We start from the raw sequence: 23,421 nt of genomic DNA, 5'->3' as shown, positions 1-23,421 counted from the left end.
GGGTTTGCCATGCAGTTTCACAAGCACTTATGCTAATCCAACAGGGAGAGTGCTAAAGGTTTTTGAAGTTTACTTAAGCAGCAGCACTGCTGTCAAATGTAAAATCATGGCTGTAGGGCTCCCACCAAGAAGTGTGGCTGCAGGAATTTCAACCTCCACCTGTTCACCACACTGCTACTGCAAAGCCAACTCAGCTGCTTGCAGAGCAGCTGCTGACTGACCTGCTGCATGTTACAGCTTCACACATTAGGAAAAAATCAAAATCGGTGCCAGTTTTCCTTAATACTGTGGACTGTAAAAGTTGAGGCAGCTTCCACAGCTGCTCTGCAAACAGCTGAGCCATCTCTGGAGTGGGGATCTGGAATTCCCTCTAGCTGTCTCCCAAGGAGGTAACTCCCATTTCAAGTCAGGACCAGCCAGAATAATCTGAGGAAAAGTCTGGACACCAATTTCTCCAGCAAATATGCTTGAGCAACCAGAAGCACTTTCCCATCTTCCATGCAGAGGTGTTTACTGATACTCTGTTGATGTAAAAGCAATTTAAGGATTCACTGCTTTGGCCAGTGGTATCCAACAAGCAACACATAATCCAGACCTGTCCCGAGTAACTGTCCCTTAGAAAGAGTTAAATATCACATAATACCTTTCTATCCGTCATGATAGCTTTCGGGGGGGGGGAAATAAATTCATTCCCTTAAATATCGGGAATGAAAAATGCACGCGGTATCTCCTAATTTCTTTGTGTTTGTTTAAGGACCATCATAAAAGGTCTTTACCCTCTGGTTTCTAGGTTCGTTAAGATCTTACTTAAATTATACCTTTATGGCCACTTTTCTACACCTTTGTAGAAACTGATGGCCCTAATTTTGCTTCTGTTTATTACTACTGGGGAAAGATGACAGGCCTTATACTGAGATGGGTTACACAAGGAAGATTAATCAAACAATACCTAGATGAGAGTACACTTTGTAGGGCCTAAACCAAAACTCTGGGTGGCTCTAGATACACTTACTAACTCAGCAATTTAACTGCAAACCAGGACAAGCAAAAATGACATTTTTCCCGATTTGACAATTAATTTCCTTTTAGCTTCAATTCATATATCTGCTTTGATATTTTATGTTCGTGCCTCAGACAAAATATCCTCTTCCTTCCAGTATCCTAACCCCTGCGCACAACTTCCTCAGTCTTGGAGAAAAGGAGGATAGCATGCTCTGGAAAGGGTGTACTTTGCTCTGGCAAAGAGCGAAATCTCTCTTTAGACAAAACAGTTCCATTGAAGGTCTCTGATTTTGGGCAGCTTGTGATTTTTGCTTGTCAACACTTAATTTCAAACTTCTTCAGCAAAATCTAATCTGGTTTCACACCATTTAGGCTTAATGGGATTTGCCGTTCACTTAAATACTATGTAAGTCTATCAACAAAAATGCACTGTAATGTTGGGTTTAGACGTAAATAGATGAAATCTGGAAGATACCTCCACAGATGGCAACTTCATAAATTAAATACCAAATTACCAAGTTTCTTCATACAACCATCTTAAACCATCAGGCTCTTGGTGGAGTATTTTGCCATCTGCCTATGCACTCACAGGCAGGGCTTGAAACATAGGGCTGGTCGTTACTGGTAGCTAAAATTAATTTTTTAAAAAAAAAAATCTCAACAGGGCTATACCACACCACAAGTCCATGATCCCCACAATTTGAAGCAAATTTTCTCTGTGTGATCCTGCACACATGGCGAGTGCCAAAACTTAGCTCTGGATCCCTAGCAGTTACCCATTACAGTTTCTACATGTGTTGAGGCTGCTGAGCAGACTTCAACACCCACTTTTTAGCACAGGTCTGATCTCTGCCAGATCTGCGATACACATGTTCACTGCAGACACATACTTACTCCCCATTCGCTTCCTTCCTCAGCTTCCCTCTCTAAATCCTGCTAGCCACTTTTGTTTTGATTAGGACTGGGCTTGCCTGGTCCCCAGTAGAAGTCAAAGATGACAACTTTGTAATAGCATACTCTGCATGAAGATTTCTGTACTTGCATTTCTATGTCCCATTTAACAATAAGGAGCAATGTAATATTGATCTCACTTGCTCACTCAGAACTTCCAGCTATCCTGAGGTAGAAGAGGTCTTTTTACAGGCCTCTAATAATGCAGAAATGGAAAAGATGTGCTAGATGTATTAATGCATCCTTGCAAAAGCACAGGATCCCATGTGTCACAATATAAAAAAGTCAATGTTCAGTGCATCATGCCCTGCCCAATTTTATCCTAGAAAAAGCAGTTAACTGCAGCTAAAATCCTAGGAATTTAAAGAATAGGCATCTGATTCATCATGAAAAAGGACAGTCAGCCAAATTAAGAGAAAATACTTTTCAGATACTGCTTACATGTCTAATTTTCCATTTATTCTTCTGTTTACAATTGTAGCTGAATAGTCTCAGTAATTTTCCCTCCTTCTTTTGTGATAGGTACTTGCCACAATAAGAGCAAAATTTATAAAGTACAAATGATAGCACAATGCAGAAGGAATGAATGAAAGAAAAAAAAGCTCTCTCCCCTTTCTGTCTAATCTTGCAATTACAGTAACTTACAGCAACAGTATGAAAGTTTAGATGAAAATGAAATATTTCAAATCAACCATGTTCCTATTAATAAGAAAACAAAATACACCAACTCCTGTATGCTGTTCCTCCCTTCCTTCCTCTCCCCATCTCATAAAAGAGAATCCCAAAGACAGACAGGTTTAAACTCCCAGTTCAGAAATTCTGCATCAATCCCTGAATGCAGTAAGAATTTTGGACTACAGAGCCAGATCCCAACAAACATCTTTTAAACTGAACAATCTGTCTCATCCTGAAAGACCACATTACACAGAAACAAAATGTAAAATTATAAACCTTGATATTCATAAAAGTATTTAATTGCATCTATTTACAGCCAGCACTCTACCCTTCATTATCATCTTTAACATCTGGGCTTGATGCTAAGCAAAGGAAAACAGACATGTTTCTAACAAAACCATGCAAAACGTGTGCAAAAAAAACATCTGCAGCATTTTTGCCTTACTGCCAGCATCCAAAGCAGCTGTGTGTATCTAAGTTGTGTGTACAATCTTGAACATGTAAAAAAAATTTAATAAGCATCACCCTTTTCTCTGGTTTTATGAAAGCTCGAACTCTCAGTTCTTATCATTAACTTTTCTAATGTGCACCACAGAAAGTTTCATTCACTTCACTTCTCCAGCCTGTTTTTCACAAATAGATCTTTTTCTAAAATTTAAAAAGAGCTGTTCACACATAACTGTGCAGAATTCATGTCGTAAGAGAGAAGCAAGCTAAATTATTCATTCTGTGCTAACCTATTGTCCAAATGACAATATTGAGCCAAATTCAATAAAGTACTCCTTTGCTTGAATTTGAAAGTTACATAGGACCAACATGGCTACTACTAGTTGGGTTTTTTTTGTAAAATAAACACTAGGCAGGTTGCTACATTGGACATGGCTTGTGTTTGAAAAATTAAATAGTTTTCTATGACTTGTAATTTTTACATGATGCTGAATGACTCAAACACATGACCTGAAGGTATAATCTGTATCAGAATAAAGCTAAAAATGGACAATACTGTAGATGTTTGTAAAAGTACCCTATCTACATTGTACACACAGACACACTCATGTGTAACGGCTGATGTGTTTCTACTTTAAATAATGCATCTAGTTCTAGATATGTCATTACCAGAAGGGTAACAACAACCTTAAGGTAGTTCAGAGAAGATCAGTCAAAATTATTAGCGCTAAAACTCCATACTTCAGCTGTTTCATGAACAGAACTTTAATTGGGTGAAAGGGAAAAGAAGTCCAAACAAAAGGATAGTCCTCTAAAGATATATCAATATATACAATTAGCGAAGCCCTGACTGCAGAAAAACGTGACTATAATTTGCACACAACCAAGTGGGAACTCCCAAGAAGAAAGCAAAATTACTTGCTGTGTGTTCAAAAGCTCAGGTACTCAAAATGAACTCAAACTATTACAGGAATTTTGACTTGACATCCAGTAAGCATTTGCTTATAGCAAATTCTCATAAACTGGGCACAACCTCACCTAGAAAACATAAGGTAAGGCAGTAAAAATATTGTTGCAGGGTTCAAGCTGGCTTTGACAGGACTTGGACTAAACAAGATGAAAGATTCTTTCCCCTGCTCAGATTGTTTGATTCTATAAAACGATACTAGTAGTTACAAACGTTGCAGAACAAGTGAATGCACACAACACTAGGTGCACACAAATAAATGATCAAGTGTTTTCAAACCAGGTGTGAACAGCAATATTTGGTTTCAACAGATTAATAAACTAACAACTTTGCCTTGAAAAGGCTTTTTCACACTGACTAAATTTTTCAAATTATAACTAATAGAAATAGGGTCCAATCACTATTCAGGCAACAGACTCTGCTGTACAAGCAGCACTGTTAAATAACGTAGTGATTTAAATACATTTTTATGCTCTGGCTGCTACAGTTGCCACTGATCAAGTAGTCAGCTAATACAAAGTATACTATACAGCAATATACATTATCTAACATGTACTCTGAAATGGAATAGGTACCTCTTCTCCCCATCACATTTAAACAGAAAAATTCTGCTTTGGACTGATGGAAGGATGATTCAGGTCACCATGAAGTTTGGGGATACCCTAGATGCCATCAGAAAGAAAAAGGTGAGAAACACATTTCCTTTGTTGTAAGAGCAATCCATTGCAGAATTCTAATAACTTGACTCTGTAAGGTATATTTCTAAGTAATGGTCAAAATTACTGAGGTGTACAGTTCATGTGCATTGAAACATGCGATTTTTCACTGCCTTTTACATTGTGATATGTGTTAAGAGACCTAAGAATATTGAAAAAATTGTTGATTATTTAAGTGTAAATAAACGTGTTTAACATTTCATTCCTGTCCCCTCCTTTAGGGGACACAACTGAATAGCGACTTACAAATTTACCACATACATTTTTATTATTTTTTGTGTCTACTTTCCATTACTGAACAGCACACCTTCTCTGGTATTACTCAAATGTTTCGTTACCATACAGTTCAAGATTTCTATTTCCGCAGCTCCAAGAATATCTTTGTTTCCAAATGTGGGTTTTTCATTAACAACACTGCTACACTTCAAATATTTGCCTTCTTTTATTTGAGAAGCGAAGAGGATGACACGTGTTAACACAAAATTAGATCAAGAAAAAGCTTTTTTTATCTAGGTAGTAAATTTATAGAACTGTAACGAGCAATTGCATGACTTAAAAAGGTACAAAGAAGGGAAGAAAAGGAGAAAAATAGGACTGCTCCTTCTCGGAGGAGGGTTTCATTCATTCAGTCCTAAGCAGAAAAGGCAGCAGCAAAGAGGGAGGCACCCATATGCCAGTACAAAGCAGGAAGTGTAAGAATCGAGTAAGTTCGCTATTGGATTCTACATTTTCTACAGAATTCCAAATGCAAGCAAGTAATATTGATGTGCAGGCCCCTAGGGTACATGTTAAGAGAGCAAGATCTGAAACCCACTCCACCACTGCAAGGAGCAAGGCGACACGCCACAGCAGCAGAGCTCTGTCTAAGCTTCAGCCACCTTCTTATTAACCTAATGAAAGGTGTGTTCTTTAAAAAAGCCTGAGGAAGGTTACCAGAAAATAAGGCCGGACCATCAAATGGAACACTAAAAAAGTATTCATTATATAATCATGGAACACCACCCCCCCCCACCCCATCAGTGCAAACGTCATAGAAAATGGACAACCACGTAAAAAGTTAAGATGCCTTTTTCCCTTCCTAACATGGCCCTAGCCAAACCCAAAATGGTCTCTTTACCTGATACCGCTCTTCTGTTCTCTGATCACAGAAAACACGGGGGAAGATCAAAATGCTGGAACTGGAGATTAACTAAAGGACAGGGGAAGGTCTACACATGCTCCTTCTTGACAAACCACACTACAACCTTGGGAAGAGTTCCCTTAACCGTACGAATTTGTACATATCTTGCATCTGAACCCCCTTTTTGTGAAGGCATTCAGACCAGCTGCCATGTTCGAAACACGGCAGTTATGCTTAAAAATACCAACAAGGGCCCCGGGCGCCTTCTCTCCCGAGCAGCCTTACAGGGACCCTGCTCTTGGGCCGATTCCTTAATCCTCACTTTTTTATTCTAGGAAGGAATATTCAAAAATCAACCAAACAAACCACACGCACGCTTCACTGTATCACCACAGGGACGCTCTCAGGTCTGAATTACTGTAGAATAACACGATAATTACGTCTTAATTTCGCTAATCTTAGATGAGCTTTTAAAAAGCAATTCGAGGTTTACAAGAAAAGCGTTTAAAATTGTATCCAAATGTTATCTGAATTAAACCCGACATTTATTTATCCTTTTCCGAGCTTAATTTTAACCAGTTTCCAAGGAAAGGCTGTTTCTGATCAGCCTGGTGACAAATGAAAAATCTTGTTAAAAAAAAAAAAGTGGCATTTGAAAAGAATGAAAAAAAACACAGGAGACGTTTCTAACCAAGGAGTAACATATGAAGAAACAAGGTTATCCTTTTGCAGAGATCTCCGGCCACAGAGACTAAGCACCATCTAACGACCTTATTTACTCAAACTGTAGGCAGCCAACAAAACCACTACCTAAGGCAACTTTTAAATTACAGATGAACCTAAATACCTAGGAAAAGTAGGTTACTTCTCTTCACATAAACCCGGAGCCCCACTGAGTTTAACCAAACGCGGCAGGCTGAGATGGAAGACAAGAATGGGTCTTACTTGGTGTACAAAAACATCAACTGGAGACTCCAAAGGGCTTCCCTCTCGGTTGTTCATGGAGATGAACCCGAATCCCATTCTCACATTGAACCATTTGCAATGGCCGGTTCCGTGCAAAACCTGGGATTCTTCCTCTTCTTCCTGCTCCGGCAACTTCCCGGGCTCGTCTCCACCTTTACTCGCCCCTGCTGAGGGAGAGGGAGAGGGGGTGGGGTGGGGGGAAAGGGGGATGGGGGAGAAGGAAGGGGGGCACAAGATGCAAAGCAAAGAGTTAAATTCTGGTAACATCCTTTTTGCCACTACCTAAAGGAGTTATTAAAGAAACGGGGGGGGAAAGGAGAACAAAACAAAATCGCAACACAGACGACGAAAAGAGCTTATTTTTTCTCAAGTCCCAAAATAAAAAACCTTCTCCCCAAGACACATAACAAAATAAAATCACCGGAGGTTACAGAGAGGAAACACTACATACGGAGCCTCTCCCTCTCTCTTTGCCCGGGTCAGCCCACGTTTCTGTACATACGTGTATTTTTCCATTTAACTCCATCTTTCAGCCACATTACAGCACGGAACGAAATACTTTACTTGAATATTGCTGGTTTAAGACCGATCCCATTTCGCACCAGAGCTTCTCAGCCCAATTAGTCTCTCCTCGCAAGGCGCAGGACCGGGGGGCGAGGAGGGAGGCCGGCGAGGAAGGGTGGAGGAGAGAGAATAAGCAAAATTGGGTAGATTGCACAACTGCTTATTGCACATGCAGCGCCGAAACCACTATTTTCCAACGTGTATCCATCTCTCCTTGGAATAAACTTTCGATTAAAGTTGGGACAGGTGTACGGCCGTTTTCTCATCCCACCACCGCAACTGCGCTTAATCAAACAGGAACAATTCAAACAATAGCCCCCTGAAAGCTTTTCAAGTTGTGAATCGGTGTGGGCGGTACGGAACAGTTTCTGAGCCGGGTAACAATGGGTTTGGAGAAAGCCCCCTCGCGCGAGCTGCTAAAAAAGGGTAATGCAGAGTTGGGTTAAAAGGGGGGTGGGGGGGGAGGGGGGGAGAGAGCGAGCGACCGAGCGAAAATCATAGTAAAACAATAGAAAAAGAAAATTAACCTTCGGCCATGTTGCCCCACGGGCCCTCTGCTCCAAACTCGTGAGATGAAAACTTTCCCTGCGGATCGAAGTGGTCTTCTGCATTAATCTAACATCCTGATTTTGAACGATCGCAAATTTAGCTCGCATGGTCTAATGTGCTTTCCCTCTTTTGATTTTTCCCCTTCTCGCTCGCTCCGGTTCTGGCCCCCTGCGCACACGTGACTCGGTCAATTACATGCTTTCTTGCTACTAATTTCACATCGGATCCTTAAGGGGTTGGCAGGAGGCAGGAGCAGCCAATCGCCATTTCAACTGGGCTGACACGCCAAAATAATTTATGAATGAACAAGAAATTTCCAACTTTTTTTTTATTATCAATATTACTATTATTTTTCGACAGCTAAGCTGCGCGCTTCTTTACGGGAAATCGAAATGACGTACAATTCTGGGGTTTCGCGCTCCCGTGCGCGCACAAATACGCAGGAAGATCGGCGTGTTTCTAGATCCAGCCCAGAGAACAACAAATACATGCGGAGGCAGACGCGCAGAGGAGATTATTGGGGTGTCTCCACCCGCTCTAGGCAGGCTCCGCACAAGACGCTCACAAACGAGCCCACGCGTGTGCGCAGACGGCGGGTCGGGAGGCACCCGCACCGGTTACCGTCTGCGCAAAGCACGTGTGACACCGGGTCGCCGTGTCCACCTGAAGAAAAGCCCCCGCGGCGCCGCTGCCTCCGGGCACCGTCCTTGGCCCACGTGAGAGAGGGGGGGAAACGCCACAGGGGGCGGGGAATCCGCCTCTCCCACGCGTGTGCGGGGCTGCGCGCCCCCGCCGCGGCTGCGCGGGGATAAACTCGCGTTCAAATGGAAAGCGCGCCGGAAACGCGGTATCACCTTAACGCGGCCCGGAATGCGCGGAGGTTTAGCGTTTCAAAACATTTTTGGAGGGGGATGGGGCGAGGAATTGTACTTCACAGGTTTCTCCGCCATCTCTTTCCGGGGGAGGGGATGTGATTAATGACTTCCTAAATAAGAGCCCAGTTTTCGAGCCTAGTATTGGAGTGAACCTCCATCAGCAACGATTGTTCCTCGGGAGCGCGGGGGAAAGGAGGAGGAGGAGGACGAGGACTGATCGAGAAAAGGATTTGCTGGAGGGGAGGAAGGCGGAGAAAAAAAAAAAAAGCCGGAGGAGGAAGACAAAGAGGAGAGGAATATCGCTGACCGGGGACTGCTGTTTTAAGCCTTCACTGCCAGCGGGAGGGGGGAATCCAACTCGCAAAAGAAATGTGGTCTGTGTAACGGGACCCCTGTACAAAAGCCCTCCCCGGCTCTCACACTGGTATCCAGCTCCTGCCCTGCCCGCAAGCCCCTGCTGTTGCTGCACGGTTGCAAGTTTGTTTAAAAATACTTATAGAAATGTACCTCCCCCCCCCCCGCCATTAGGTGAGATCCCGTTTTATGTACCATCTGTCCTATCTTCTTCAATGCAAAGGTACAGACGAAGGTATGAAAAGATCAGACAGGTCTTTTCTGTCTTCGCCACCTACTCACATACAACCTCACTTTACGTCCACTGTGCGTAACTTTTAAACGCTGACTATACCTTGTTAAAACCTGGCCTCAATTACTTTCTTATTAAACCTCCTTCCTTTCCCCTCCCCCCCAACCCCGACATCCTCTCTTATCCCAAGGACACACACAAACAAAAGCCAAAGCACCAAGCCGATCCGCGCAGAACCTGAATACAAGGGGTTTATGAATTTGTAAAGCACTTGCTCTTGTTTTGGAAGTGGCGTCGAGCAGTCTGCCCAATTACAGGGGACGCCTTTGCCCCGATGGGCCTGTTTACCCCTTTTGTTGCCTTTCAGGAAAGCGTAAATTCCCTGCTAGCGCCTCGTTTCTGTGTGAAAATACCAAGGTGCTCGGTTGGATCGTTTGCTAGAAAGAAGCGAGGGTGGGCAAAAGTGTACAAATAGGAGCAGCCTGGCAAGTGGAGCAAAAGCTTTAAATCCTGAAATTCCTTTGCAGACTTCAACCGTAAATTTCCTATAGGTTATTTCAACAGTGGAGGTCGACTTCTTACACTGACCTGACCTGCGCATTGGTGCAACATACCACTTCTTTTTGCCCGTACCCTCCCTTCCCCCTTTACAAAAGCGATTATTTTACAATATTAATTCACGAGTAATTTTATATGCTTGGATCTTATGACCGGGACGATATCTAATATATGATAAATGTATGAGATTTTAACACATGTGAAACCCCAGCTACGAACAAGAAATTAAGATTACCGGAATAAAAATGCTTAGACTTGCTCCAAGTGCCTAAGACTCCATTTCCTGTAGCAGAACGGCATATTCATAAAATACGAGCCCTCTGTGTCCCTCCTTTCGAAAAGATATGAAGTATTCTGTTTAACACAGTTTTAAAGGTCTTTATTTTTTCAGATAGATTTATTTCACCGCATTTGGTATAAAAACTCCTTAGAGGCTAGAATATTGGTTAAACAGCCACAAACGAGTTGATGGAGTTCATTAAATGGAAAAAATGTCTTATTAGCAAATCAAGTTAAAAGAAAATTCAGAATAATAGGTTCTTCGATAAATAAATTAAAGAGTAAAAAACCCCATAAATACATGAATGTAAAGATATTTGTAGCAAAGTATCTCTTATATTGCAAGACAAATAGAGATTTTGTAAAATGGAGGGGGGATTTGCACAGGGTCTTTACTGAGATTTTCAGGCCTCCAGTATTAGTAAAATTAAGGTTGGGGTCACTGGACTGGTCACTGGTGTCAGATGTTATCGACTCATTCATTTCCTGCAAGGGACATCAGCCTTTCAAGTTTTGTCGAAGGTAGAGAGCTGATGCCAGCTGGGAACTCTCTAGAAAAAAAAAAAAAAAAAAAAAAAGAAAAAAAGGAAAAAAAAAAAGGAAAATAAGCCAGCCCACTACTAACAATCTTCCAAAATTCATTCGCAATAAATTGGGGGGAAGGGGACGAGAAGATAAAGGTGGAGAAAGCCCTACAGAACAAGTCAGTTCATGGAAAAAATAGTTTAATGGTAATAGTTCACATATTAAAAAATATATTTCCATCCTTACATTTCGCTAAATAGATGCTAATTTTGGCAAAGACGATTATAAGAAGCTGGAACCTGTCTTTCTAAATGCACAGTAAGAGCTCGCTTGAAACTATGTAACCAAAACCAGCAGTGTTGGATTTCCAGTTTGTCACTTTCCTAAAAACTTGTTAAAGTCCTAATTGGTTTTTTTTTTTCCTCTTCTCCAGGGCAAACAAATAAACCCCCAAACCCCTCCACCTCCAAAAGCCGAAGTAGGGAAAAAAAAAACAAACCAAAAAACCAAACAAAACCAAACAAAACCAAACAAACGGACGGCCCCGCGTGCATTTGAAACCAAACGCGTTTTGCACTTGAAAGCAGAGCTCGGGGTGCTGCCGCGACTTCCCATTTCAAAGCTCAGCCAGCGCTTCTGGGGCGGGCAGGGACGGCGCCGAGAGCCCCCCCGCCCCCCTTCTCCGCTCGCTGGGGGATGGGGGGGCTCCGCACCGCCCCCGCCGAGGTTTGACCGAATGAGGCGCCCGTCGTGTTTCCTACCCGATTTCTATCGAAACCGGCTCGTCCTAAGGAGGAGCCGGGGGGGAGGGCTTTCCGGGTGCTTCCTCGGGGCAAAGACTCCCCCCCTCCCCCGACCAGGGCTCTCTGCTCTTCCCACCACAACCTCCTCACCTCCAGCCTGGCTGCGCCTTCGCTCTTGCCGCAGATGAGCGTTGCCCAGCTTGAAGGGCTTGCGCTGTTACAACTGAACTAAGTTTTACATCAAACACTCACTAAACTGGCGGAACACTGGCTGCTTTCAGTGGGCGAAAAAGAGGTGTCTGCTACATTGTGAGAAACCGTCGAGTATCCCAGCCAGCTGCCAGTCTACACTCAGTCCTCCACGGTTTGTGCCAGCCCCATGCCAGCTTCCTGCAACAGTCGCTTTCCTATCAATGTAATGTTGTAGATCATAATGAAATTACCTTCTGTGGTTACTGTCAATTTTGTCAAGCATCAACAGCAGTCTGCGCACACATGGATCACCATGACCGAGTAAACCCAGTCAGGAGTGTGGTTGATGCTGTTTCTTGCACTGAGCTGTAATCGTGATCTTTTCCCTCTACTTTGTGCTCTTTCTGTAGATTTTGCAATTACAAACTTGGAATACAGACAACAGAAAATGAGATAATTTATCCAATTATCTCACATACTAAAGTCTCATCATTACGTACAACATAAATACAATGTTAATCTAACTTAATATTCAATTGGTTTCGCCTTAAGAATATCATAAGTTTCCTTTGATCCCGAAGTTATGCACCTTTATGTGAACGTTTGCATAAAAATAAATCCTGCAGTGCTATGCGAAGGTTATGTAAAACACAGACCACCACAGCAAGGGATTTTGCCACTGCCGTGTTTCTTTGTGGTTACTGTCGGAGAATGAGAGGTGAGCACCCCCTTTCGAAGTCCCGCTCTGCACTGACGACTTTAAGACGCTTCCAGAAAATGCGGTTTCTTCCCACCGGGAGAAGGCGTGTTTCACAGAGCACCGTCAGTCGTGCCCAGCTACCCCCCGGCGCTCTTTTTTCCCTGCTTGGGTCTCGCTATTCCCGCGGGACACGCACCCAACTTCTAACGGAGGGCATCCCCGCTCTCGCGGCCGGGCCCGCTGCGGGTCGGGATCTGCCCGACGCGGGGACCAACCGCGGGGCTCTCGCCGCCGCCCCGGCTGCCGGTCGGGCAGCGCCGCCCGAAGGGGCTCGCCCCGGCGGGCGCGTTACGGGCGTTCCCGGCGGGACGGAGCGCGGGTGCCGCGCGGGGTATTTGCGGAACGCGGGGAGCCGAGGGCAGGAGCGGGAGGGACGCGGTCTCACGTTGGTTTTGACGCCTCCTCAGCTGCGGGGTCGCAGCCCTTTCCCGGCGGGTTTGGGAGGCTCCAGGGCCGTCGCGGGAGACCCGCCCCCCGCCGCGGGACCGGGAGGGCTGGCGGGCGCGGTTCCCCCGGGCAGGTAGCGCCTCTCGGCGGGAGCTCCGCGCCCCCCGTTCCGAGGCGGCTGCGTGCGGGGCCGCCCCGCCGGCGCCGGGACTCGGCAACGACATGGAAAGAACCGGAGGAGGTAAAATCGGAGCCGGCGACCAGCGGTAGGTGGTCCAGAAGTGACAGGTACAGGCGGGCGGGCTCACACCGCATCCAACAGGTACCTGACGCTGGGTTACTGTAAACTTTGCTCGCACAATTGTTTATTTGTATTACAGGAGCAGAACGCTCAAAACGCATCAAGGAAGAACTCTGAAGCCTGTGCACAAAGTTAACTATCCTCCCCCTCCCCCCAAGAATTAAGTTCGTCCGAATCAGTAGGGCACAAGTGCTACAGTGCTTCAGTTTTATAGACACAAAGTCAGCCAAGTAAGACGCTATAGAGAAGACTGACCTGAGCCTGACGAGACCTTCTTGAATGACCTCATCGTCTTCTGAGGAACCTAAAATCAGAGAGCTGGAGTCAGTACTGTGTACATTGTGCCAGGGTACCATATTTAATTACCCCTTCTCCAGTTTAACAACTCATTAGAAGGCCATAAATTGCCAGGGCATTGACTCTGTGAAGTGACCTGTAAACTTATTAACTGTCGGAGACTTACCTAGCTCATCAGAACCACAATGAGATAACCAAGGTGTAAGATAAAAATGAGCAGCTTTTTTTTTTCTTTAAAGCATCCACAAAGGCGTTGCCCCCTTCACTGCTCTCTTAGGAAAGCTATACAGTTCACAACAGCAGAGCGAAAAGACAGAGATTTGCAGGACATTGGAAGGTGTTTGTTTCCTTTATCAATATTTCATTGCAATAGGTAACCTGAGAACTAATGAATTGTCTTTACTACGCTTAAAATTCTACAAATTAAGCAATCAGTCAAGCCTTGTATATGATTAAAAAAAACACAATAAAGATGATTCTTCATGATTCTTTTAATGGTAAAAATTGTAAATGGATGCCAGTTTACGAGCATCAATAGAAAAATGTTTTCAACTGCGTCAGTTACAAAATTGCACAGCATACGTAAGAATATTAAATCCCAGGTCTCAATGCGACCAAAACTAATTAGTCATAAAAGTACAAATGTGTAACTTGAATCTTCATGAAAGGTGTACTTTTGATATAGCTGAGCAACACCTGGCTGATTTTGTATAATCCAAATAACAATTTCACACAGAAAACGGGTACACAGATGGTAGGAAGCATGAAGGAAAAAGACCTTAGTTTTGGAATAAGCCTGTTACTTAGGCTGACCAGTTTGCTTAGTAAGAGAAAGGTGGAGAGGAGCATGCACAAACTCACCTGCTACAAGCCTGTCCTCTTGTCACTCTACTGTCTTTTGAATACTCTAACTAAAACCCATCCAAAACAAACAAGAAATTACATTATCTTCCTGTTTAGATATAACCCAAGTACTCTTTAGGAGAAATATGAGATTTATCTTTTTCCAGTTCAAGACCACATCCTGACACTTATCCTGCTCTCTAACTAAAAAATTGGATGTTCCACTAGGAATGAGCAAAGCCAGAATGACCAAAGACCAGTGAGAATCACATTTCATTAACTTCTTTTCCCCTACAGTCAGTTACCCTGAATCCTTTCCAAGACCAGAAATCTGAAAAGGGGACAGTACAACTTTATTTTCAGTGCAAAAACGCTGGCAAGCTGATTCAACTCCTCTTCTTTTGTAGTAACTAAGTTTTCCACTGCAACTATGTGGACTTCTGCCTGCTATTAAATCTAGCTCTGCTTTTACACCTTCAGGCGCTGAAGCCCAACCTCCTTTGTCTGCCTCTTTGTTCTGTCAACCTGTGGCTATGTGGCTTTTGTGTCTTTTGGATTTACTTGCATTATTTATACAACTTAATGAAATATGCAAGCATAGAAGTAAAGGATCTGTTCTTGACTTTGGCAGGTAGCCCGCTTCAGTTTATGAAGAGATTAAAAATAAATATTTGGGGGAGTGGTGTTCAGACTCAAGGGGATAAAGTACAGTTCTTGAAAATTACAGCAGGATACAGCACAAGCTTCTTGTTCTTGTTACTGGTACCACCATTTCATAACATATTTGTAAGCATCACATATTTTAAGACTGTCACATAAACGTATCACATTGAGTAGAAAAAAGGAAATGTAATATTTTTATAAAGTATTTATTGTAAGTAGTTTCTCAATACCTAAAACTTGGCACAAGGGACATTAGTGTTTCCAATTCTAAACCAGATTAGATGAGAAACTAAGTAGCAGGTATTTTACTGCATCTTACTGAAAGCCATAAGAAATCAGTCCCTGACTTAAACAGAAGCAGGTTTGGGCTCTGAAGTGGCTCACAGTGAAGTCTCCTGTTCCTCCTTATGCTGTACAAAAATGAAACGTATTTTGGCATTTTAGTTCTGAAACTATCTTGCCATTTACATTAACTCTGTAACTGCAAATAACCTAATGCTGTTTAAGAATTAGGTGCTAAATAGCATGATGAGTTGGAGGAAAAGGTTAGTTGCTTTGAAAGCAATCCTTGTTTTAACTAGGTATGCACAGCACGTGGAAGGATACTGTAACAGTAGGCACAAAAAAATAATGCAACAGAACACCACATGGGGTTATCACAGAATGGGAAATACAGTGAAAAGAGTAGTATCAGAGACACAGACATCCAGCAAAAATAATACCCTTTTCCTTACAGGTAGCATATTCTACAACTGAACTTACTTAACAGCTTATATAGTTTATTTTTTGACAACTCATTGGCCAGAGGAAAACAGTAAATTTGTATTTATACCTATTTTAAAAAAAAAAAGTTCCCTCTCTTTGATAAGCATTGTTTTAAATTAATAAGCTGAAGCAAGTTTGCTTCCGAAAGACTGAGAAACCTAATTTGCTTGGATGAAAATAGAGCAGGCATACATAGTTACCCCATTTAAATAAGCTATACACTTCCTCCAAAACCAAGTTGAAAATAAAAATTCTGATATTAAATCTGTTTATTTCACAGTCAGAGGTAGCCAGGGCACAGATTTCTTCCACCGAATGAAGCCTGCAGTGTATTTTCAAAAGAGTGTTGGATACTGTAAGTATGATCAGAGTGCAGAAGAACTAGAGAACAAACTCCACCAATACTTTATTTTATAACAAACAAGTATGATAGTGATGCAAAGGAACAAGGGAAAACATTCAGATGTTAAGGGAGTTCTTCTGGTTAATGCAGCAGGAGTGAAAGCTTGAATAGATGAATGCTGTAAAGTAAATAAAAAATTTATAAAGCTCTGTGTACAGAACCTCAGCATAGAAAGAACATAAAACATCAGCTTTTAATACATATACAGACACACATCCGCACAGTGATCAGATATATTAACTTAAAAAATGCATTTTGTAATTAGCAATTTTCTGTATGTCTTTTCAACCACAGTTAATTTTAACACTTTATTTTTGTTTACAATTATTGACTGCTGATTAGAAGCATTATGCACACATGATTTCAAACATCATAAATATGTTATACTCTGAATTAACTTGTTTTAAGAGTCTGTAGACGGATTCCTTAACGTACGATTCTGAATAGTGAGTTTCCTCCTGAGATGTTTTCATTGTTTTAACTCATTTCCTTTTTGTTTAATTCAGTAAAACATAGTTAGTTTGAAATGCATAAGTAAGAAAAGTTTTCATGAAAATGTATACTCAGAACTCAATGTCCTTATGCAATTACAGAGGGAAAACAAAGTTGAAAGCTGTCACAATTTTATTCTTAGTCTAGCCATAATTTTCTTTGCTTTTTTCCCCCCCTACTTCTCTTCTTACATCATTACAATATTTTTCTAGCAAATGATGATAAAAGCAAGCTCCTGTGAGATGCCAAAACATCTTAAAAATGGTGATTCAAGAGAAGTAATTGAACAACTATCAAGTTAAAATTTAGTCTCTCTTTACTAATTTCACTCTATTTTCTCGCTGGTCTGAAGGAGGGTAAACTAAAGTTTGAAGTAAATAAAATGGGTGGCAATAACCCAGATATATGTGTCTTGGATATAAAAAGAGGCTAAGCATACCTTAGTTTTTAAGAAATTAAGTACACATTTTTGAAGAGCAAACATCCAGTTAATGCACCTTTCAACTACTTGTAAGAGTGTCATTTGACTACAGTGGGAACAGGAACACAGAATGGTAAAATGTGCTTCCACCGTTCTTATGAATCTGATTCTTCTGGGTTATACAAAAGGAGTAATAAAACCCACCGTATCAGGATTAGAACCAATGAAAGCCTGCCAACTACTTAAACAGGATCAAAGTTTCCCTTCAAAATGAAATACCGTTGTTATATTAATAGTGACAGTTATTTCAGCATTAAAAACTCTTTAGTATTTATTTAGTTTAAAACTTTAACTAAAGGAACAAGATTATTTATGTTTTAAGGATTGAAAATGGGTATACACAATTCTCATATTTATTCTGTTTGATTTAGTACAATCTGCAGTTTCATATAGTCTACATTTTACTGTACATGTATAAAGCAACTATGACTATTATTAAATTAAAAGGAACGTAAGATAAGTATGTTTCAAACAAAATTTTGTAAGATTCCAAGAATTTTTTTAAATTACACAATTTAAAAATAAAACCCATCACTACTGCTTTTCTACTTCCGTCATATTTTAAGTATTTTCTTCCCACTTTACTGTTAGCATTTGCCTATTGAAATTGCCACAAATTGATCTGCTATACAGCAAACAAAACCATGAGAAAGCTACCTTGTGATCTCATTACATTTGTTTTCAGAAGGATTTTTCTTTCTGTTATTTAAATTAGTATCAGTACTTTGTAAGGAAAAAAACCCCAACTTTAAAAGCCACAATTCTCAAATCATAGATCAACTTTTTTTTTTTCAAAGCTTAATGACTGATTTATTCAGTATTTATTTATTTCTATAAGAAACTACACATACATAAGATTTTATTTCCCCATTTAAAAAAAGCTATTTGCAAACAAAGCAACACTAAATGAAACTGTGAAAAGATACATGTTAAAGGCCAAATAAAGAGCATTATGGCAACAACTTGAATTCAATATTTAAGCTTTTAGCTTTAAGAAAAACACATTTTTTCCCATTTTCCCCGATTGCACTAAATTGTATGTGAATTACTGACAATCACTGTAGAAATGTTATATTTTTAATCCAGAACTGTGCGCGTTTCCTCAATGCAAACCTAATATCAAACCAAGATTAAGTACATTCTATAAACAAATGGTATAATTTACAACTTTCATCTAGGTTATAAGAGTAACTAATTTAAAGACTTTAACATAATTCCTTCAAAAGCAATAGCACTGCAACGAGTTTTATTTTTAGAAGTATATTATATAGATTTTTAAATTTGTTTTTATAACAATTTTACTATGGTTTTTTCAGACCTCCATTCTGAGATGTTTTAGATTAAGACTTCTTTTCATGGAATTTACACTTCTTTCACATATATTTTCCTTTGCATAGAATTTTTGGTTTATTTGTACATGCCATTTACCCACAAAACAGAGGATCTTTTTTTTAAAATGACTAAATCATTACTTGAGAGCATTAACAAAGATAGATTTTTGTTATCTTTTGCATTTTATAACATGCTCACCAAATACTGCTATAGATATCGTGGATTAAAACAATCACACTAAAGGTTATAAAAGAAAAACATCAGACAAGAGTCTGTCTTTTAAACACCGACACTGTCTTTCCTAGAACTATGGATGGTACAGGGCGTATGACAGTTTTCTCGATTTAACTGGAGCAGACTGCAGCCCTGTATGTCTTATCTTCTGACCAAGTCACTATCTAAAACAACTGAGCAAATAAAGTAACGCAATGCTCGTCTTTTAGAAAGTTAGTGCAGATAGGTCATTAATTCAAACAGAATAAAGTACACAGGAACATCAGTAATACGTCACTAAAAATGCATAATTTCTAAAATCAAAGATGAAAATCTTTAAAAATCAGTGCACACCTAAGTATTTCAAGTAGGTACAGGAGAGACTGTGTCTGAAAGAAAAAACAACACCTATGCTATACAAAAGTACTAAGGAGTGTATAATTTTAAGAGTATTATTTGTGGGCTTTATCCTTAGGTTTTTGCAGTACTGCATCAAATGTTCCCTACAGAATCATTTTTAAATACTTCTGGAATGTTTCTGAAAACATGATTTAGTGTAAATGTAAAATTATTAACATAAACATTGAAACAATCCCTTCAAATGATTAAGAAACCTGAACCTTAATTACTGAAAGAATACTACACTGCACAATAGAAAATGATAATCATGGTCAGTTTTTAGGTGTGTGTAATTACTGCATAGTGACATAGGGAATGCTGCAGGCTGGAAGCAGGATTTTTGGGAAGGAAAGCGTTGTCCTAGAAAGAATAAGTACGTGCATGACTACCAAAAATGCATGGACCTGCAATTTAACTTTACTGAAAACACAGTTTTATCTGTCATCAGGATAGACCTCTTTTTTTTTTGCTAAGATCACTGGAAAAACACAAAATGGCTATGTTATCTTCTCTCAGTTCTCAAGTATAAGCACTTAACGCAAATTATAAATTAATAAACATATTTAAATGTTTAGACAGACCTTTTTTTTTGTATCAGTAACAACAGCACAAATAATTCCACATTACAGCCACATTCAAGAAAAAAGGGAATTGGGTCAACCTATATCTACTTCTCTGTTAAAATTGACTGGTTAAATATTACACTCCTCACTTCTGTATAATTAAGCTTTTGTTCAACCATGAAAAAACTAGGAACTGATTGCCTGAAAATGAGCTGCATGACCTTTGTCCTGGTTTGTCACCTCTGACCTTTAATTTGAAGACCCTGCATATCAATTAATTCTATTTTTAGAAGCAGAATGTTAAAAAGTATGTGTATTTTTAAAATTGTTATCCTTCCACATGAAACACACCAGGTTGATTTTCTCCTTCTTTTTAGCCTCTACACATCAAACCAGAGTAGCATATTTGCTTCTTATTATGCAACTGCATTTGAACCACACAGTGTGCAATTACAGAAAATGAACACTTGTCTCTGTAGTAAAAAAGAGCTTTTTTATTTTTTATAGGGTTGTGGAGATGCTGAAGCACATTAAAGTGAATTTAGAAAAAAAAAAATCCTCTGGACTGCATGCCTGTAGAAATTTCACTGTTTTCTCTTAAAGAAAGGAAAACAAAATAAACCTCACGTCTGTGTGTGTAATGCTGCTAGCGGATACCTGTTTTTTTCTTGAACCTTCCCCATACAATCAGTGCTTATTATGTTCTCACTGATGACACGCTGTTTTGATATCAGCTTTCAGTGTCCTTTCATAAACTGAACCTGTGGTTAAAAATAGCAAGTTCCTGTCCAGATGCTGCTTTCAGCTGCACTTCCATTTTACATAGGCAACATTACATTTCTCAAGTGTTCTCCGAAAAAATCTTTATTGCTGAAAGGGTTCCTTTTCTAAAGAAGGAAGCTCTATAGTATTTCTGTCACCGATTTTACTACCGGCAGACAATACCAAAGTGACACAGCGCATTACATAAAGGCTTTCGGCGAAAGCATTTCCCTACCGTGACCCCTCGTGAACGACGCAAACACGCACCAGAGGAATGAGAGGCGGCGGCACAAGCGGTGCCCGTGCCAGCACCACCCGCCCCGGGACCGCGGGCTGCGGCCGAGACCAACATGGCTGGCGGCGTTCAGCACCGCGGCCAGCGGCGCGGCGGCCGGAGCAGGGGGGGCGGCGGCCCGCGGGCCCTCGCGCCGCTCCCGCTGCGGGGAAGCGGCTCCCGGGGAAACCCGCCCAGACACCGGGCTGCGCGGCGCGGGGCTCGGCTGCCGCTCGAACAAAGCGCTGCCGCGGCGTTGTGAGAAAGAAAAGGAGCACGAACAAAGATTTTCACCTCCCGGGTTTTAAAATTCATTTCTGTGCTCGGGGATGCAATCCGGAAGGCTGCCTGTGACCTACCGCCGCATCCCAGCAATGGCTCAGAAGGTTCAGGCCTAAGAGGAGAGGGTTTGTTTGGGGTTTCCTTCTGCATTCATCCATCTATCACCATTTTTTTTTCCTTCTGAAATTTTTTATAGGTGCTAGCTAATAAATTTTCTGATTAAAAAATGAAGTTTTGATAAGACCGAGATGGCAGCACATGCCCTTTACAGAACATATTTTAACAACAGCGTGGAATACAGCTATTCTTGTCATACGTATGTGAGCGGCTTTCACTAGGCTGCATTTCTGTAACTACGACACAGGGCAAACATCCGCCATAATCACTACTTTTGCCATACACACGTGAGTCATTACACTACAGCAAAGGAAACTTAGCTTCCTGGTGTATTACTAATTAAGGTCATAATTTAATTCAATATTGATTCCAACCACTCTATAGCAAGGGGAAACCCCATCACCTTTCTTTAAAGAACTATGGCTTAGTTGTATATCTTACAAAATGTTTTCCAAACAAGCTTGTCAGTGTTGCCTCCTCCTAAGTTTTAAGGTTGTTTTTAATGTTTTAAAAAAAAATAAAAATAAAAAAGACTTGTGGGCTTGTAAAACAAAGCATACAGATATCAATCTAAAGGTAAACACAGACTATTGCGTTTTAGTACAATATTACACCCAGCTACCACTCAAACAAAACACAGCTCTATTTAAACAAATTAAAACCAAGTTTCGCTGTAATTATTTTCTTGCTGCCTGATGACTGGCTCATGACGACAGCTCCCCGTACTTGCAGTTATCAACAGCGTCCCCATGCAAGATGTAAAATTCCAAAACAGGCTGTTAGAGAGGGAAAGACCCCAGCCCTGCGGAAGGCCTACTTAAAAAGAACAGCGAGACCAGTTACACAACGAAAAAGCGTGAAGCCTGTGAACAAACTGGCCGGGGGCTCTACTCTTTCGTCCCAGCCCTGTAACAACCTCATGCAGAATTTACTCACGACCACTGACAGGAGAGAAACCAGTAAATGACTCAAATATCTTTAGGTAACGCGTTTACCAGATTAAAATTGCGTTAAAACAAAAAGATATTTAAAATAATCAACCTAGAGTTTTCAGATTTATTTCGAACCGCCGATTTTGTACTGCGTAATAGCCTGGCCAAAGTATTTTTACGCGCGGTGCGGCTGAGCCGTTTGCTTATTTGCGTTCGCCTGCGGTTGATGCGACCCACCGCGCGATCCCCCGCCGCCCCGACCGAGCGGAGCCGCCGCTCCCCCCCGCGGCCGCGGCACCAGCCGAGCACAAACCACGCGCCTCGGAGCCGCTTCTGCACTTTATTCGCGCCGCGCCCGGAGCCTCCGCGCAGCCCCGCGGCGCGGGGCCATCCAAGATGGCGGCACCGCTCGCCTCGGAACCCCCCGCGCGGCGCTGCGCGGGGCTCCCGGCCCGGTCACCGCAGCGCGCTCCGACCCCGCGCCTTTCGCGGCGCCGCAACGCGGTCCCCGCCGCTTTCCCCCGCCTCATCCCACCCCCCCCGCCAAGCCGCGGGAGCCCCGCGCCGGCCCGCCGCGCCCCAGACCTGCGGGTGGCAGGTGGGGCACCGCCGCCGGGCGGAGGGTCCCGCACATCCCAGCGCCGCCGCTCCCGTCCCGCTACGGCTGCTGTGGGCACTCGCGTCTGACGCGCGGGGCCGGCCCGGCTGCCCTTGTCTCCCGCATCCCGGAGGGCGAGAGATGCGGCTCCGTTCGAGGGCGGCGGCGAACGGGGCGGGTGGGAAAGGTGGGAACCCGGAAGTGCGCGCGCCACGCCGCCGCCCGCGGGGGCGCGCGCCGCCCCAGCGCGGAGCCGCCGCCCCGGCGCAAGTTTCCCTCCGGCCTGAAGGCGGGAGGAGGGAGACGAAAGAAAGAAAAAAAAATAAAAAAGCCAAAACAAAAAAATCCGCCCTTCGCCGCGCCCCGGCAGGTGCGGCGGGAGGGCGGGGGGGGGGGGGGGGGGGCTCGCTTACCTCCCGCGCGCCATGGTGGCCGGGCGAAGCGGGGCTGCGCACCCCGCCGACGGGCGCCCCCGCTGGGGGGGGGAGGGCGGCGGGGGGGGGGGGGCTTCGCCTTTCGCGAGCCGCCGGGAGGACGGAACCGAGGAGGAGGATGATGAGGAGGACGAGGAGAAGAAGAAGGAGAAGGAAGGGAGGGAGGGGCGGCGGGGGGGGACGCGGCCCCAGCGCCGGCTCACGCCGCAGCCGCCGCGCACCTGCCCGCCGCCCTCCCCGCGGGCAGGGCGGGCACGCGCGGGGGCGCTCGAGGGCAGCGCGAGCCGCCGGGGCGGGGCTGGGTGTCCCCCCCCGCCCCAACCCCGCTGCTCCCGCCCCCCCCGCCCGGGACTCGCCCGCCGCGCCCCGCCCCGCCCCGCGCGGGGCTGAGCCGCACGAGCTGCGGGT

At 43.0% G+C, this 23,421-nt stretch overlaps 1 protein-coding gene across 3 annotated transcripts in view; it reads right to left on the bottom strand.

Annotated features, from left to right (window-relative positions):
* The window catches only part of LOC138717812 (protein lin-28 homolog B), a 94,020-nt gene extending 70,962 nt beyond the window's left edge, over positions 1-23,058 (bottom strand). The window contains exons 1-3 of one of the 3 annotated variants that reach the window (XM_069851672.1): positions 22,993-23,058; positions 13,419-13,467; positions 6,824-7,011 (exon numbers count right to left, since the gene is read on the bottom strand). In XM_069851672.1, the coding sequence (XP_069707773.1) occupies positions 6,824-7,011; positions 13,419-13,452 (222 nt within the window). In that variant the 5' untranslated portion in view covers positions 13,453-13,467; positions 22,993-23,058. Of the gene's footprint in view, positions 1-6,823; positions 7,012-7,935; positions 7,982-13,418; positions 13,468-22,992 lie in introns of those variants that run through there. The other 2 variants (XM_069851673.1, XM_069851674.1) reach the window with 2 other exon arrangements.
* Positions 23,059-23,421: the final 363 nt, after the last annotated feature.

The sequence above is a fragment of the Phaenicophaeus curvirostris genome, chromosome 2, assembly GCF_032191515.1.
Source record: "Phaenicophaeus curvirostris isolate KB17595 chromosome 2, BPBGC_Pcur_1.0, whole genome shotgun sequence".
Lineage (NCBI taxonomy): Eukaryota > Metazoa > Chordata > Aves > Cuculiformes > Cuculidae > Phaenicophaeus > Phaenicophaeus curvirostris.
Note: the sequence above shows the minus strand (reverse complement) of the source record. Positions and strands in the feature narration are given on the sequence as shown.